Genomic DNA, 16,637 nt, shown 5'->3' on the forward strand with positions numbered 1-16,637 from the left:
TCTCTCAGTGGATTCTGCGTCTTTTTTCTCCCAATCTCTCAGGTTTTGTAAGGTTTCCAATGGCTTCAGATCTTTTCTGTGTGATGTATGGGCGCGAGTGCAAGTACAGAGCTCCTTACTTCTCCGCCATCTTGCCCTCTCTCTCCAGGCACTGCATTCTTGAACTGGTGAAGATTTCTCTCAACAGTCCTACCTCTCTCCAGTGTTAGACTGTCACCCTCTGTTACTGGATGTGAGACCTTGTGGATGGGAGCGTTATTGTAGACCGTTCCTGCACACCTGCCCCTTAGCAGGGTTCATGCTCTCCTGCACTGCCTTTTCTCTGTGTCAGACAACTATTGGCTCATATTCTTGGAAAGTTGGAGCCTGGGAGGTATTGGTTGTGCTGATCCACTCTCAAACTTAGCCATTCCTTCTAGTTCAAAACTTACCTTGCCACTGTGAGTCTCCAATGGACTGTCATGATGGTTCTGTAAGCTATCTGATTTGTTCTAATTGTTTAAGTGGGAGTCATGTTTCTCGTAACCTTCTATACCCTGGACAGAAGCAGAAACACCCTATTCTGTTTTATCCTTAACTCTTTCTTAGATTTAGTTCTCCCTGAAACAAATGCTAAGAAAAGGATTTGAGTTCAAGTAGTGTATTTGGGAGGTGATCCCAGGAAGCCCCAGGAAAGGAGCGAGAGGAGAGACAAGGAAAAGAAGGAAGTCTACACAGTGCATGAATGAGCACCTGAGGTGCTATCCCACGGGTGCTCCGGAACACTGCATGGAATCTGCCTCAGTGAGGAAGTGGCTATGTATCCAACAACTTCTACTTATGACTGATTAGCTGCCCTGCCTATGGGTGGAGCCTAGACCAGGTCAAAAAGGTCTGAGAGTCACAGGTGCCTGCCTGCTGGAGGAAGTTGTCCATGTGTCCTGGGATGTGGGAGGGTACACAATGTCTGTTCTAAACTCTCCAATGCACTTAAAGCTTTAATTCTCAGGCATATTGGCAGAGTAGAGCCTGATGTTACTGAAAAGATGATTCATACCTGATTTATTTCTGTAGTCTCCTAAAATGGAGAATAGCCAGCAGATAATTAATCAATAATTATTAGATGAGAAAACACATTTTATAAGAAAAACCAATTTGTAGAATTCCGGTTAGTTCTTCTTTATTTCCTACCGTCCTCCCAAACCCACATCCTCACTCCCGCCCCGATCACTCAGATGGCATGGTTTATTCTCTAAAATGCCAAAAAAAAAAAAGTTCAATTTACCTGACTGGTTGGAATTAAAAGCCAAAAACCAAACACCATGTGACTGTCTAGCTAGTTTGAATGTACTATAATTTTAAAGTATAATTCCTACACCTGAACTTTATCTAACAGATATTTTATATTACTTGTAGCCAACAATGATAAGGCGTCCACCAACCATCATCTGCTACATTTGTGGCCGTGAATATGGAACAAAATCTATTGCCATACATGAGCCACAATGTCTGAAAAAATGGCATAATGAAAACAACTTGTTGCCTAAAGAGTTAAGGAGATCCGAGCCTAAGAAACCAGAAGTCAGGACCATTACTGGTAAGTTTAAAAAAGAAAAAAGACTCGACTGCCTATGGGGAGAATTTTCTCTCTGAAATTTTAAGAGAAGAGGAATTCCTTTCTCACTTATTCAGACAACTGAAATCAGCAACATTTACTGTCTTCATTAGAATGAAATAAGAAAAACAGTTTTAGAATGCCTGACCAAAGTGCCTTCAGATGCTGAGATGTAAAGACACTATTTCTGGCAAAACCGTGCAAGGACTCACTAGAATTTCTTGTGTTTCCCAGAAGTTACTTTCCTGTATTATCAAATGTAATATTTAAAAAACATGAAACTTCAAAAATCAGGGCATCTGGAGACATGTTTTCAAATAGGAATGTGTCTTCACGTTCACAGAGCAGGGTACCAAACTCAAAATGTGCAGGGTCCACTAGCTGGGGTACAAAACTAAGTAAACTGACCCATAGGTGACAAGAGGGAAGTTGAGGACCATGGGGAGCTGGAGAATTACCGACTCTCTCCAAAGGAGGCAGGGGCTACCCGCTTCCTGCTGTTGCCATGAAGAAATGTTGCCTAGTGTGGGCATAGTTTCTGACAATAGAAAAGAATTTGGAAATCTAGAAATCTGTATGCAATTCCCAGGGCTTTCAAATTTTGCTATTAGTACATTGTAAAGCCCTGCACAAACTAAATGAAACTTGATAAGTTTCCATGTGTGGCCTCCCCAGAGAGCCTTATGCTTGCTCATTTGGGGCGAGAACAAAGTTGTCCAGAGATTGTTTGCCACACAAACTCAGACTTGCTCCTCTGATTTCTCCCATTGTCATTTTCTCAATGGATCCCCTCATTCCCCTCAAGGGAAAACCATTCTTGGTTTTAAGAAATGTATCATTCAACCCACTAATCTTCCATATGTAACCATAGAACTGTGTAGCCATAGGGTACCCCAGAAGTCAGTTAGATCGATTAGTCCAAAACCCTCTTGTTAGAAATTGTGGCCCAAGAGAGTTTTAGAACAACCCATGGAGTGGAATCTAGGTCATGATAAAGTTCTAGAGGCTACTAGAACCCGTTTATTCACAGTCCTTGCCAAGGGGAAGACCCTTCATACAAGTGGGTCAAGAGCCCCAGATGAACACATCCATCCATCCATTGAAATGAGAGCATTTGTCCACAAGGATATTGCTTATCTCATTGGAACTCTCTTCCCAGAAATTCTCTGTGGTGTCAAAAAAAAAAAAATTGTTTTCTTCACTTCTGACCTTATCAGTTTCTCTGCTTGAACATAATTATCACAAATCTAGAAGAGCAGAGAGTAATGACTGGCTTGAAGGCCCTCCAGGGTTCATTAGTTATTGTCCACAGATGGAAAAGGTAGGCCTGGTAACCACCCTTCTTCTGTAACTTTCCTCTTGGCTCCATGTTGTTTCTATTTCTGAAGGCATCCTGCCTCTCTAGGCAGAGGGAATCCCCTTTCTTGTTTCCATCCCATGGACTTCCTGTGGTCATGAAGTCCAAATAACCGTTCTTCCAGATCCAAAGTCAAAGCCCTACTCAAAAACTTTTAGCAACGTTATTAATCTTCCCCAGAGAGACTCCATGAATGCTCTGGAATTTTTGTATCCATAGGAAGAGTCATGAGTAAGGAGAAAGTCAGTGCCATTTTTTTCCAACCGTCTTCAAGGCTCTCAAAATTCAGATCCTGCATATAGAATGGTACTTGGTTTGTCTAAAGGAGAAATACTAGGTTGTGCTGGGGTTTAATTTTTCATGGAGTAAAATAAGGAACATGAGGAGTAGCAGGAAGGATTCTAAAGTTCACTATGGTTGTGTGAAACATTAGGAAGAAGTTGTAGGAGAATTGCCTGGGCTTTAATGTAGAAATATATTCTGTGAAAATGATTCTTTTAAGTATGTAAATTATGTTTGAGTACCTGGCTATGTTTAGGGTGGGGGGGGGCTATTTGGGGCGATTCTAGGACACAGTCAATTTAATGTAGTAAAGTCATTCTATTTAAATAAGGTTTATCAAAGCTAAATCCCACACTGTTGCTATAAAATAAAGCCATATGCCTTTTTTCCTGGGCTCTGTCAATGAAGATTATACGTCTCTCAGATGTCTTTGTTGTTTTCTTAAGGACACTTCTTCTCATCAGATTAACTATTCTGTTTGCATTCTTTCGTTGAATTATTTAAAGAATCTCCAAGTTTATGACCATGAAGAGATGATCAATTTTTAGGATATCATTCATCCTAAATTCACCCCGAACTCTCAGTGTTGGCCTTTAAAAACATTCCACTGAAGGATTACAGACGAGGAAAATACAAATACATGTTCTTTTCCCTTTGAAAGAAGGCCAAAAGTTATATTTGCAAGATAATCATGTGTAAGCAAAGATGTTAATAATTAGTGAAGAATGCATATCATAACACATAAAACAATGTCTTCCCCTTTTTGAAATCCAACAAGTGAAAAGTCTCTGCTTCAGAGCTAACTTGCAGTGTTTTTTTTTTTTTTTTTCTGTTTGGCAAGAGAAGTATGATTTGTTTAAAAGCCTCAGTCAACAGGTATTTCCTGAAAATATTTTCCATAAAAAGTAGAGTATGGCGCTCCATAATAAAAACAGATCCATTTTTACCATTTTCTTCTTATTTTCTTTCTTTGTTGTTCCTTTTTTCTTCCTTTCCTTCTTTTTTTTTTTTTTTTTTCTCTAACTTTCCAGCCAAAGGTTTCTATGATCTAGATGCCTTAAACGAAGCTGCTTGGACGAGCGCCCTGAGCCACTTGGTTCCCTGTAATATTTGTGGGCGGACCTTCCTGCCAGACAGACTGATTGTTCACCAACGATCCTGTAAGCCAAAAGTCGCCAAGTAAAGCCCTTCCTCCCAGCAACAGTGTTACAGGACTTAGATCCTTTTGAGAGAGACGGGGGTATGGAGGGAAGGAGAAAAAGTCGGGGAGGAGAAGAAACAAGAAAACCTGGAATTGTCTTACGGCTGGCTGGTTCCAGGAAGCCAGTGGGAGCTTTGGTGGCACGAACATGACCGTGCCGTGGTGGGCAAGTGCTCTGCTTTTAGCGAGCAGCTGCGTGCGTGTGCACAGACACACCGGGGGGCCGTGTCACACATGCCAGTCAAGCAGAGTCACAAGTGGGCTGTCCTTCATCAGGGCCGGCTTTTTTATCTCGAGAAAATTCCTAAGCCAACTGTTCCTGTTTTTCCTCCATTTTCTTCGCCCCCACTCCCACCACCCCAGCCCCCAAGAAGATTTTGAACTTCACAGTTAGGTCTCTTATTAACCCAGGAGCAGAGGTTTCAGGTGGTCATTTCAGGCAACTCTTGAGTCTCAAGAAAAATTGGACTCCTTCCCATCCCTGCTCTTTCTGAGATAATGTACGGTTCCCTGTTTCCTCTGATCCAGGGAAATGTTGTTCATTGAACTCTTGATTGGGAATCTTCTTTACTCTATAAAATCACTGCACAGCAAAGACATTCAAAAAAGAGCGAAGGAGGTCAAGTACTAGAACGATGTCTAACTCATACTCCCTTGCTAAGAGCAGGAAGTGCTATAGAGAAATTTCAGAACTGGTTCCAGCTTCATGTGTCAGAAGATTGCTACAGTGCCATTCATCAAATGGGTGGAGGCTAGCTCCTTCCTTCTATAGGAGAAGTCCAGAGAGTTCTCTCTGCCCTCACAGGGGCTTATAGGTGTGTTATTGGCGGGGTCTAAAAGCCTGCCAGGAAGTTCTGTGCCTCCCCACCCACTACCTATGCAATGGGCTGTGAAACTGCCCTGTATTTCAGACCTTGAATGTGTATTCATAGAGGCGAGGCTCTCCTGGGAGGAGGCCAGGGTCAGGGAGGTGCTCTGCCCAGGAAATTCTGCTCCCCAGGGCAGTGCTGCTTTGCCTGGACTCTGGGCAGTTTTGCTTGAGATCTTTGTTCCTTTTATGGCTGAAGTTCAGAGCCATTCTGGATCCACTGGGTTCCTGCAAACCTCACATTCATGACCTAACCCAGCATGTTAGCTCCAAATTATACAAGCAGATTAAAAAAAAAAAAATTAACATTTATTTATTTTTGAGAAAGAGAGAGAGAGTGAACAAGGGAGGAGCAGAGAGAGAGGGAGACACAGAATCCGAAGCCGGCTCCAGGCTCCACGCTGTCAACAGAGAGCCGGACACGGGGCTCGAACCCACAAACCACAAGATCACGACCTGAGCTCAAGTTGGACGCCTAACTGACTGAGCCACCCAGGTGTCCCTATACAAGCAAATTTATTTGACCTAATATTTTAGTCTCACATCTCCATATTATAAGAAGTTAGGTTAGGATAATTGTCCTAATCGCTCTTTTTTTCCCTGCCTGTTCCAAAGGAAGAAGAGATTAACTTTTAAAATAGCCTTTAGATACTCTCAGAGAAGATGGTCATCTTGAGAATGACAGCATTTAATGACCCATTGATGGCTTAGTTCTTTCATGTTGCTGGCAAAAATGACATCTAATAACCGAGTTAGTATACTGACTCAGACACTGTGCTTCGTGCTTCCCATACTTCAGTTTATGTAAATCTCACACCAACCCTGCAAGGAGATATTATCTCTATTTTACACCTGAGGAAACTGACATTTAAATAGGTCCATCCCTACTAGAGGTCACCCTGCGCTGGAGTCGAGGGTTGGAATAGGGAAGCAAACTCGCGACCGTCAGAATTCCAAACTCATACTTTTTCCCAGCGCTATTTGTGTGCTAGATCTCATCATGAATGCAATGAACTATACTAACAAATGATCTGCCAAATGTGATTCTTTTTTTCATCCAGTGTTTAGTACCCAAGGCAAATGGGAATCTTTGCATGTTTGTAGTTTGCCGGCCGGTTGGAGATTCTCTTAAACTGTGGAGGTGAAAACAGAAGTCTGAACTGCACTCGCTGTCTTGCAGAGGCCATGGGACCTTCTGCTAATGTCAGCAGTCAAGTGGGGGAAATAAAGCAAAAGTGCTGTCCTCAACTTAGAGAGCTGTTGCCGATAGGGGTCCTAAAAAAGATAACCTTAGGGCGCCTGCGTGGCTCGGTTGGTTAAGCATCTGACTTCGGCTTAGGTCGTGATCTCACAGTTTGTGGGTTCGAGCCCCGCATTGGGCTCTGTGCTGACAGCTCAGAGCCTGGAGCCTGTTTCAGATTCTATGTCTGCCTCTTCCTTGCTCACACTCTGTCTCTCTCTGTCTCACTCTCAAAAATAAATAAATATTAAAAACAAAAAAAGATATCCTTATACACATCTCTTTCAAAGCATAACAAAAAAATCAAAACAAATGACTATCTGTAAGAATTATTAGGTCTGTGAGTTCTGTTTTTCTTTTTTAAATGTTTATTTGTTTGAGTGAGTGAGAGAGAGACAATGAGTCGGGGAGGGGCAGAGGGAGAGGATGGAGGATCCAAAGCAGGCTCCACACTGACAGCAGCAAGCCCCGTGCAGGCTTGAACTCAAGAGCCATGAGATCATGACCTGAGCCAAGGTCCGACGCTTCACCGACTGAGCCACCCAGGGGCCCCAGATCTGTGAGTTCTTGAGGTGGGAGACCATTCCACCTCCAGCCCCACCACAGCTGGCCTGCAAGTGGCCCGTGGGATGAAACCGACAGCAAGCTCAAGAGACCAACATCAATCACGAATTCCTGTTTGTTGGCAGGGAAGGCTGTCAAGATCTCCCCATTGATAAGAAAGAGCTCACCTCTTCTGCCAACTGACCCCCTCCCAATTACTTCACTTCTGTGCAGATATTCGTACTGTCCAAGGAAATCATGTCTCGGTAGTTGGCACTTCCGTGAGTTGTGAACTTGAACCTGGCCATGGTCCCCAGAGATACTCTCCTAGAGGATAAGAAGCAGACCCGAGATGAAGTTACTCAGAGCTCTTTTGCTCACACTCATGCTGGCGCCCAGGCAGTTCCTGGTCTGGGCTGCAACACTGCTTTCCCCACTGCTCTGTGAACTGCTGCAGACTTTCATAAAATTCCCCTTTAGTTGAGGTTCTTGGAAGCATTCCAAGATTTCTTGAAGCTCATTTGTGCATTCAATTCACATCACAGTTGCAGGGTATGTCCTATCCACGGGGGACCCTGGGGACTGAGCAAGCGTGTCCTAGTAGGGGTGTGGAGAGGAAGAATCACCTCCTGTGAGGAAGCATGGAAATCTGTGAAGAGCTCCACTGTAGGGACCCTTCAGGCAGCCCCATCATAATGTTTTCTGACAGACAAGTATTTCCAACTGGGGTCTCAGGGATGGCTCCCAGATGACGCTGCTTCTGCCTGAGGAATGCTGACCCAAGTCTCTCCATGGAAAAAGAAGCTTCTATCGACAAGCAGACTCATTTGTGGAGCAGGGAGGAGATAGAGCAGATATGCAGTATCTTCTACTTCTTTTTTTTTTTTTTAATGTTTTATTTATTTCTAGCAGAGAGAGAGAGAGACAGCGTGAGCAAGGGAGGGCCAGAGAGAGAGGGAGTCACAGACCGAAACAGGCTCCAGGCTCTGAGCTGGCAGTCAGCACAGAGCCCGACGCGGGGCTCGAACCCACGAACCGCGAGACCATGACCTAAGCGAAAGTCGGACGCTCAACTGACTAAGCCACCCAGGCGCCCCAAGTATCTTCTACTTCTTGAACACAAGAAAACAGCCCTTGGTTTCTCTGTACTTGCCCACTGTTGACATTAGTGGCGTTTCTTCTTTATGCCCCTGCCTAAACCAGCCCGTGTGGCTTCAAGCCCATATCAGCTCAAGGCTGAAAGTTCAGGTTCAGCTCCTTTCCTCCCCTCCCCAAATCTGAAGGATCCTTTCTCCCATGGGGCGACGGTCCACCTTCCTTTATCATTTGTTACCTTCCCAGTGACCCAGCATCTGGCCCCCATGAAATCCCGTGTCTGTTCTGCTGGTGCCCCACTGTCTGTGAGCACTGTGACGGAGATGACAGATGACATGTTCCCACACTTGGAAGAAACAGACTCCTTGGAGAAGCAGTGACATTTCCAGGGAGGGCCAGACTGGGCGGTGTAGGGAGACCAGGCACCAGAATAAATCCTTATCATAGGATGGTGCATCTCTAGGATTCATTCTGCTTAAATTTTGTCATCAAAAGACTTAAACAAGGACAACTCACAGAAAAAGTACAATGAAGTCTCGTGTTCTCTATACCCACGTAAAAGTCTGTTCCTGACATCCCCTTGGGGTTGAATTTGAATGGTTTAAAGGTCAGCTACTAGTCTTTGAGGGAAAAGAGGAAGATGGACTGGCAGGGGGAGTTGTTGAGAGCCTAAGATACCAGGGTACACCTGACAATGCCTTTCAATTCTGCTTATGGAAACATGAGATGAAGCCAGCAATGGAGATGAACTAACTTTAAATGTGATTTTTAAAAAGGTGAAACCTGACCTAGGCTTCCTGGGGCCAGGTCAAGTGTTTTCAGATGATTCCGAGTTGAGAGTGCATGAGGCAAAAATAACAGCCACGACCCCCGCCAAATGTTGATGCCCAATCCCCAAAACTTATGAATATATTACCTTATGTGGTAATATGAATATATTACTTTATGTGCAGATGAGGTTAAGGCCTCGGAGTGGGGAGATTACTTCACGTTATCTGGATGGGCCCAATATAATCGCACAACTCATTAAAAGTGGAATAAGAAGGGGGCGCCTGAGTAGCTTAGTCGGTTAAGTATCTGACTTGGCTCAAGTCATGATTTCACGGTTCCTGGGTTTGAGCCCCATGTTGGGCTCTGTGCTGACGGTTCAGAGTCTGGAGCCTGCTTTGCATTCTGTGTCACCCTCTCTCTCTGCCCCTGCCCCGCTTGCTCTCTTAAATAAACCTTTTTTAAAGTTATATAAAAAAGAAGGGAAAGAGGTGGGTCAGAGACATGGCAGCATGAGAAGGATTTGTCACGCCATTGCTGGCTCTGAGATGCAAGCAGTGTGCAAGGACCCAAGAAGAGCCTGTGGGAGCTACGAGTGGCCCCAGCTGACAGCCAGCAAGGAAATGGGAACCTCAGTCCTGTAACGACCAGTTGCTGGGGTCTGTCAACCACACAGAGGAGCAGGGAGCTCACTGGCCCCCACCTCCCTGCCCGAGCCTCCGGAAAGAAATGCCACCCTGCGGTGAACTGTTTTATCTGGTGAATCCAAGGTCAAACTCCTGACCTGCAGAGCTGTAAGAAAATAAATGTGCATTGTGTAAACCAGCAAGTTTGCAGTCTTTCTTTTTTTAGCAGCAACAGACAACTAATAGGAGAAGCACCTATGTGGCAAAGGGAGGACCAGGAAAACTCCCCAACGATCGGAGCTAAAGCTCTTACATCCGTGTGGGATGCTGGCTGACCACCTCCGGAGCTCGGTCAGTGAGAACACAGCACAACCGACATTTGGATCGGGACAGATTTCCCAAGGGGGCCGGCTCCGAGATTTGCCACCCCTGAATCCACAGCGATTTTGTAACGTGTCACATTCTGGATGCAAATTTTTCATGTCCTCTGTAATCACGGTGAATTTTAATGTTCCATAATATTTTTAACCACAAAACTGAGTGTCATATGGACACTATTGTTTTAAAAATAATAGTAGGGGCGCCTGGGTGGCTCAGTCACTTAAGCATCCAACTCTTGATGTCGGCTCAGGTCATGCTCTCAGGGTTCCTGAGTTTGAGCCCCTCATCGGGCTCTGTGCTGTCAGCGTGGAGCCTGCTTCAGATCCTCTGTCCACGCCCCCTGCTCCTCCCCCACTTGCACACTCTCCCCAGCTCTCAAAAATAAACAACTCTTAAAAATTCTTTTTAAAAAATAATAGTAAATGCACAGATGGCATTGGGTTGTTTGGTCATCAACCTTTCGTGCCAATAACCCCAGTGGCCCTGCCCTGCCCACCTGTCTGTCCTTTCCATGAGCCATAGAAAATCACCCCATAATCTGAAATGGCAGTTACTATTATAGGAATCTCTAAGGAAGGTACTGACTGAAAAGTAGTCAAAACATCCAAACCCTGAACATGCAGGTAAGGCTTGAACAAATCCCAAAGCTCAATTATGACTTCCCACCAGGCTCTCCTGAGGGGCCATCGGCAGATCTAAAAAGTAGGCTGGGCCATCACAATAACTCACTTCAAATGCAGGAAAAGGGTGGGCAAATGATCTGAGGACTCGTATTCAGCCAATCTGTCAAGCAAGAAATTTACCTTCAATGCCTTCACCTCCCTTCTTTGAGCCTTCTGATTCTCTGTCAAGGATTCTCGAGAATCTAATGGTCGCATGCACCACCCACTACTGCCTGGGATTCTGTTTCCGTTGGATCAAAAACTCAAGTTCTCCATGCTTTACATACCCCTCTACCTCTCCTTCAAGCATCTCACCTTTTAGGGGCACCTGGGTGGCTCAGTGGGTTAAGTGTTTGACTTTGGCTCAGGCCATGATCTCAAAGGTTGTGGGTTTGAGCCCTCCGTTGGGCTCTCTGCTGTTGGGATCCTCCATTCCCCATTCTCCCTTTCTCTCTTTCTCTCTCTCAAAAATAAACATGAAAAAAAATCTGCCCTTCAACATTTTCACTCTCTGTGTCTTTCTCAACTTTTCACTAGATATTTCAGCAGAAAGATTTTGAGAAAGTCATCTGTGCTAAGGGATTTATGAAAGAGAATGGTTTTATGTGCTATCTCTTCTAGGTGATATAGTTTTTTTTTTTTAATTCTAGTGTAATTAACATCAGGTGGTGGAATTATTTTACAAGAAGCTTCCTGGAAATGTTATGTCTTTATCCAAAGTAATGAAATCTGTGTGGTGGGATTTCAGACAGAATGTCCAGATGGAGGCCAAGAAAGCATGCAGGGCGGGGGAGGGTCTCTCCTTGACTGTAAGTGTCCCTCATCACACCACACAGACCTCTGCCAACTCCACGTCCGAATAGAGACACCTCTGATATGTATTTGTTTCTAGCTCATGTTAAGGGGAGACTACCTGATGTAAGAGACCCAAAACATGATAGCTGAAATAACCCAGAAACTTCTTTCTTGCTTTAAACGGGGCACTGGCCAAGTGAACGATTTAGTGAAGTGTCTCTTCGTCATGACACCACTCAGGGCCTCAGGATGCTGACATTGCTATGGTTTTCACCATGGCCGGCTCAACAGTTGCCCTGGGATAGCCACCCCCTTCAGCCCACCCCCAAGGAGAAAATGGCGTGGAGTTAGCTATTTGCTGGTTTTGCACGATTGGACCCAGAAGGAGGGCTCATCACTCCACTCACATCCTTTGGCTGAATCTCAGCCGTGTGGCTGTCCCCAGGTGTGAGGGAGGTTGGGCATTGTCCTCCGTGTAGCTCCCGGAAGAAACGGTAGCAGAGATTTAGGGGAACACACCACTGCCATGCTGCTCTAACGTGGATCCGTTTCTGGCTCCTTATCAGGGACCACTTTTCTTTTTGTGGAGACTAATGTATAAGCAACAGACTCAGGAAGCCGAGGCATTGTTATTGCCATTGGGGCAGACGAGTTAGCAAATTAGGACCAAACAAGGCAAAACTTAAAAAAAAATGTCAGGGGCACCTGGGTGGCTCAGTTGGTTAAACCTCCGACTTCGGCTCAGGCCATGATCTCACAATTCGTGGGTTTGAGCACCGCATTGGGCACTGTGCTGACAGCCAGCTCAGAGCCTGGATCCTGTTTCAGATTCTGTGTCTCCCTCTCTCTCTGCCCCTCCCCTGCTCATGCTCTCTTTCTCTCTCTGAAATAAGTAAAATATTAAAAAATTTTTTTTTTAAATTTCAGACATATTCACATATCAGGAATAGTAGTAGCATCATTTAATATTGGAAGGAAAGATTCTTTTTGTCAATTGTCAGAGGAAACACTTTAAAGAGCTTTTATTTTAAATTATTTCATTTATTTTTTTTATTTTAAAGAGAGACAGCACACAAGCAGGGGAGATGGACAGAGTGATATGATGGAGAGAGAGAATCTTTAAAATAATTTTTTTAATGTTTTTATTTCTGAGAGAGAGAGAGAAGCACGAGCAGGGGAGGGTCAGAGAGAGAGGGAGACACAGAATCTGAAACAGGCTCCAGGCTCTGAGCTGTCAGCACAGAGCCCAACACAGGGCTCGAACCCACAAACCCATGAGATCATGACCTGAGCTGAAGTTGGCCGCCCAACCGACTGAGCCACCCAGGGGCTCCAAGAGAGAGAGAATCTTAAGCAGGCTCCATGCTCAGCACAAAGCTTGACATAAGGCTCGCTCCCATAACCTTGGGATCATGACCTGAGCTGAAATCAAGAGTCGAAATCAATAGTTGGATGCTCAATCAACTGAGCCACCCAAGCACCCAAAGGGACATTTTTAATACACAAAGCTTAGTCCCATAATGGTAGTTGCCACAAAGAAGAGAGAAATGATTTTGAAAAAGAATATGAATGGCTACCTTTATAGTGGACAGAGCTCCAACCTTGGGGAATTATTTTTGTATTGTACCTCATGCTCTGGGGTTAGAGATTGACAAAAATGAAATTGAAGTTTTGGACTCAGAACTGGGTCCAGGAAGACCCCCTCCTGTACGATGAGGGACTGGAACCAGAGCAACATGTCCCCAAGAAAGACTGAGGTGAGAGACAATGGGTAGGGGACTCCCTACATTAGGATAAGGCTGGTGGAAGTGGGAGCCGTGATCAGTGCTACCCAGTTCTAAACACTCACTGCACACATTCCAATTCTTATCCTGTATCTTCAAGCCTTCACTCTGCCTTCTTGGTGGCTGTGCTGGGGTGTGGGCCTGGAGCTGTAAAATGAGAGGGAAGCCAATGTCTATATGGGGTGAAACAGCAAGGAAGGACTTGACCCTGTCCAAATCATGCCAAGCAGCAATTCAGAGCCACAGACGGCAAGCAACAGCCAAAGCAGGCGTGTACTCTCCAGTAATCCCCAGAGCCGTCTGCGGCGGCGACTGGGATCCCTCACGTCATCTAATGAGCACTGAGATCTTGGTCATTTTGGCCAGCAAAGGGGTGTGAAACCCCGAAAGGCCACAGAGCACGGGCAGATGATTAAACACGTTCCAGTGAAACGTTAGTGAACAACCCGAGCCTGCGTGTAATGGTGCCAAATGGTGGCGGACGGGCTGTCACTTCTGTGGCCAGACCAGGCAGGCGAGCTGATGTGATCAGGAAGACCTCACAGCAGAGGGGGGTGAGCAGGCTCTGAAAGAACGAGCGGGTTAGAGGCAGCAGGGACCCCTGAAGGACACCCCAGGAAAGAAACCCACAGAAATTGTGGTCTGCTCCAAGAACTGCAGAGTTGGATATGTTTTGGTTGTCCTTAAATTGGCTTGCTTTTCCTTGTTACTCCCTAGGGTTTGTGCACAGGATTTCCTGATAACTTGATATAAAGCACGCTACTTTGTGTTCACCTGGTGCATTTTCTAGGCCTCAGCTTCCTAACCGTTATGGTCGCCCTAGCACACTAATCCCTTTGTCCCTCCAGGCTGTCTGCCTGGTGGCGGCCACCTGTGACTGGAAGCAGCCTCAGTGGTTATCACGAGCGTGCGGCACCAGAGCCAGCATTTCCTAGATGTGCTGTAAAGCAAGATATGTTTAGGAGCTCTACAGCCTAAATGTCGGTAAGTGACATTTACCGTGATCAAGATGAGCGCAGAGGATCATCTCTGGATGTGGGATCAACTACAAAAGAAGCTGCTAAAGTTGCTATTTCTCTTCTTCTTTTTAACGTGCTTCCTTCCCAACTTCTATTACCAGTGTGGAATTTTCTACAGAACGCACGAACCCAGAGTCAGAAGGTGGTAAAGGGAATTCCATACATCTTTTAGCTATGAGGGATAGAAGGAAAATGCCTGCTGCCATCATGCCAGGCCCTCTAGGGGTTGGAGAGAAGGTCTGTCACGTGTGGAGGTTTCGGGGACAGTGACATGCACAGCAAGTCAGAACGAGGGTGAAGCAGGATTCAGGTGCGAGGGCTGAGAGGGACTATGACAGTTGTGGCTTCATTCTTCCAAGCCAAAGCAAGTCGGATGAGTTGTATGACTTGCCTATTTTTCTCCAGGAGGGCAAAAGATGCAGGAGGAGACGTGGGGGTGAATGAACATCAAGGTTAGGGGGCTGTGAATGTGCTTTTCCCAGTTTCTTTCCACATTTGTCTTGTGCTGCTTGTCATTCCCCCGCATTATCACTGTCTCTAGTCCCATTTCTTATTTCTTTAATGTTTGTTTGTTTATTTATTTATTTAGAGAATGAGTGGGGGAGGGGCAAAGAAAGAGAGGAGAATCCCAAGCAGGCTCCACACTGTCAGCGGCAGAGCCCAGTGCAAGCCTCGAACCCATGAACTGTGATATCACGACGTGAGCTGAAATCCAGAGTCCATGCTTACCCAACTGAGCCCATCCAGGCGCCCCCTGTGTTCCCATTTCCATCTGTGTCCCCAAGCAAGCTCCTGTCACACAGCTCCATCAATAAACACTCTGGCCACAAGAGGGCAGCATTTGGAAGCAGTGAATGTAGAACTCCTGACTGCTGCCAGCACTGCAGGGCCAGGCCCCCCTGGCTTCTCGGGTTTTGCTTACTTTAGCAGCAAAACTATAAAAAGGGACACGAATTTACTGCTGAAGGCCTATCGAGTGACTCCTTCATCTCTTCCTCTTGCCAACTTTTAAAAGAAATCGTAAATATTTAGGGTATAAATATCAACTTGGCTTCATAACAGGCCGTGCTTTGGCCAGTTTTCTGACAAAACTTACACAGAATATAGAACGTGAATAATCTAGATCTTGTGAGTGATTCAGGCAACAGGGGCGCTTTACTTAAACTGCCTGCTTTTACTCTGCAGCTGAAAAGTCGAATATCTACTCTACCTGGGGTTTTTTCCCCCCTCTCCCCAAATGATTGGACAAGTCATTTGTTAACTTTCTCAGTACCTTCTTCCTGGGCACCTATTAATGTCATGTGCTGGCTGGACAAGGGGAAGGACCACAGCAAGAAGAGATGGCAGGTGATATGGATGGAGAGATGACATGGGTTTGGGGAAAAAAATAGGGTTTTGGAAAAAGGAATAGAAAGTTCTAGAAAGGGAAAGCATTGGGGAATAAAGAAGACCTACACCTCATCCCCAGGCACTAGGGTGTGTAGGTTATGGGAATCTGGCAGCATCCTCAGGGGACAGCTAATGATAAGTTAGAGTCCAGAGAAATCTTCTCAACATTTAGAAAAGAAATTGAGATTACATTTAGCTGATAACAGACTGTAAGGGGCAGAAAAGAAGGAGGTTGGGGCTAGAGATCACAGGCAGCCTTATGAGTATGTAATCCGCACACAGAAGGGAGTTATGTCTGCCTTAATGTCCCACTATTAACCTGCATGAAATTCTCACTCATTTTTTGAACAAGGGCCCTCACTTAAAAAAAAATTTTTTTTTAATGTTTATCTATTTTTGAGAGAGAGAGACAGAGCATGAGTGCAGGAAGAGCAGAGAGAGAGAGAGGGAGACACAGAATCCAAAGCAGGCTCCAGGCTCTGAGCCATCAGCACAGAGCCCGACGCAGGGCCCAAACTTACAGAAGATCCTGACCTGAGCTGAAATCAGATGCTTAACTGATGGCGCCACCCAGGTGTCCCAGGGCCCCCACATTTTCACTTTGCACTTGATTCTGCAAACTGTGTGGTAGGAGGTCCTGGATGTGGACGTTTGGGTAAAGTAGGACTCGGGAATATCCAGATCCCCAGATCGTGGTTGAGAGTCTCCACGATGCCCCCAGAGAGCTTGAATTTCTGGAGAAAGTATAGAAAGTATATGGTTACAATTCCTGAGAAGACTCGTACTGATGGTCTTCTAGGGAATGGCTATTCACAGTTCCAGTGAAGGAGGATGAGCAGAGGGAGGCATTGTTCCAGGAGCTCTTATTGTTTTGTGAGTCAGGACAGATGCATCTGACCCAGAGCCCATGGAGCTTCACTTAGGTTTAGGGGTGCTTGATGCTCAGTCCTTTCTGACTGCAGTGTAAAGTGTGGTGGGAGATTAAAGGGAGCTTTGCGGGCCTCCCTTAAACCCCATAGTAGGCAGTGTGGTA

At 45.5% G+C, this 16,637-nt stretch overlaps 1 protein-coding gene across 1 annotated transcript; it reads left to right on the forward strand.

The window, feature by feature from the left end:
• The first annotated feature begins 1,385 nt into the window (after positions 1-1,385).
• LOC120225218 (zinc finger protein 474-like) lies at positions 1,386-4,434 on the forward strand. The gene is made up of 2 exons (XM_039223469.1): positions 1,386-1,576; positions 4,265-4,434. Exons 1-2 carry the CDS (start codon positions 1,402-1,404, stop codon positions 4,414-4,416), a joined length of 327 nt encoding a protein of 108 aa, XP_039079400.1. The 5' UTR covers positions 1,386-1,401; the 3' UTR covers positions 4,417-4,434.
• Positions 4,435-16,637: the final 12,203 nt, after the last annotated feature.

This window comes from Hyaena hyaena, unplaced genomic scaffold (genome assembly GCF_003009895.1).
Source record: "Hyaena hyaena isolate Hyena2069 unplaced genomic scaffold, ASM300989v1 scaffold_1355, whole genome shotgun sequence".
In the NCBI taxonomy this organism is placed as follows: Eukaryota; Metazoa; Chordata; class Mammalia; order Carnivora; family Hyaenidae; genus Hyaena; species Hyaena hyaena.

Coding starts and splice junctions, on each gene's coding strand:
- LOC120225218 (XM_039223469.1), top strand. CDS start 1,402: ATGATAAGGCGTCCACCAACCATCATCTGCTACATTTGTGGCCGTGAA. Junction 1,577..4,264: donor AGAAGTCAGGACCATTACTG/GTAAGTTTAAAA, acceptor CTAACTTTCCAG/CCAAAGGTTTCTATGATCTA.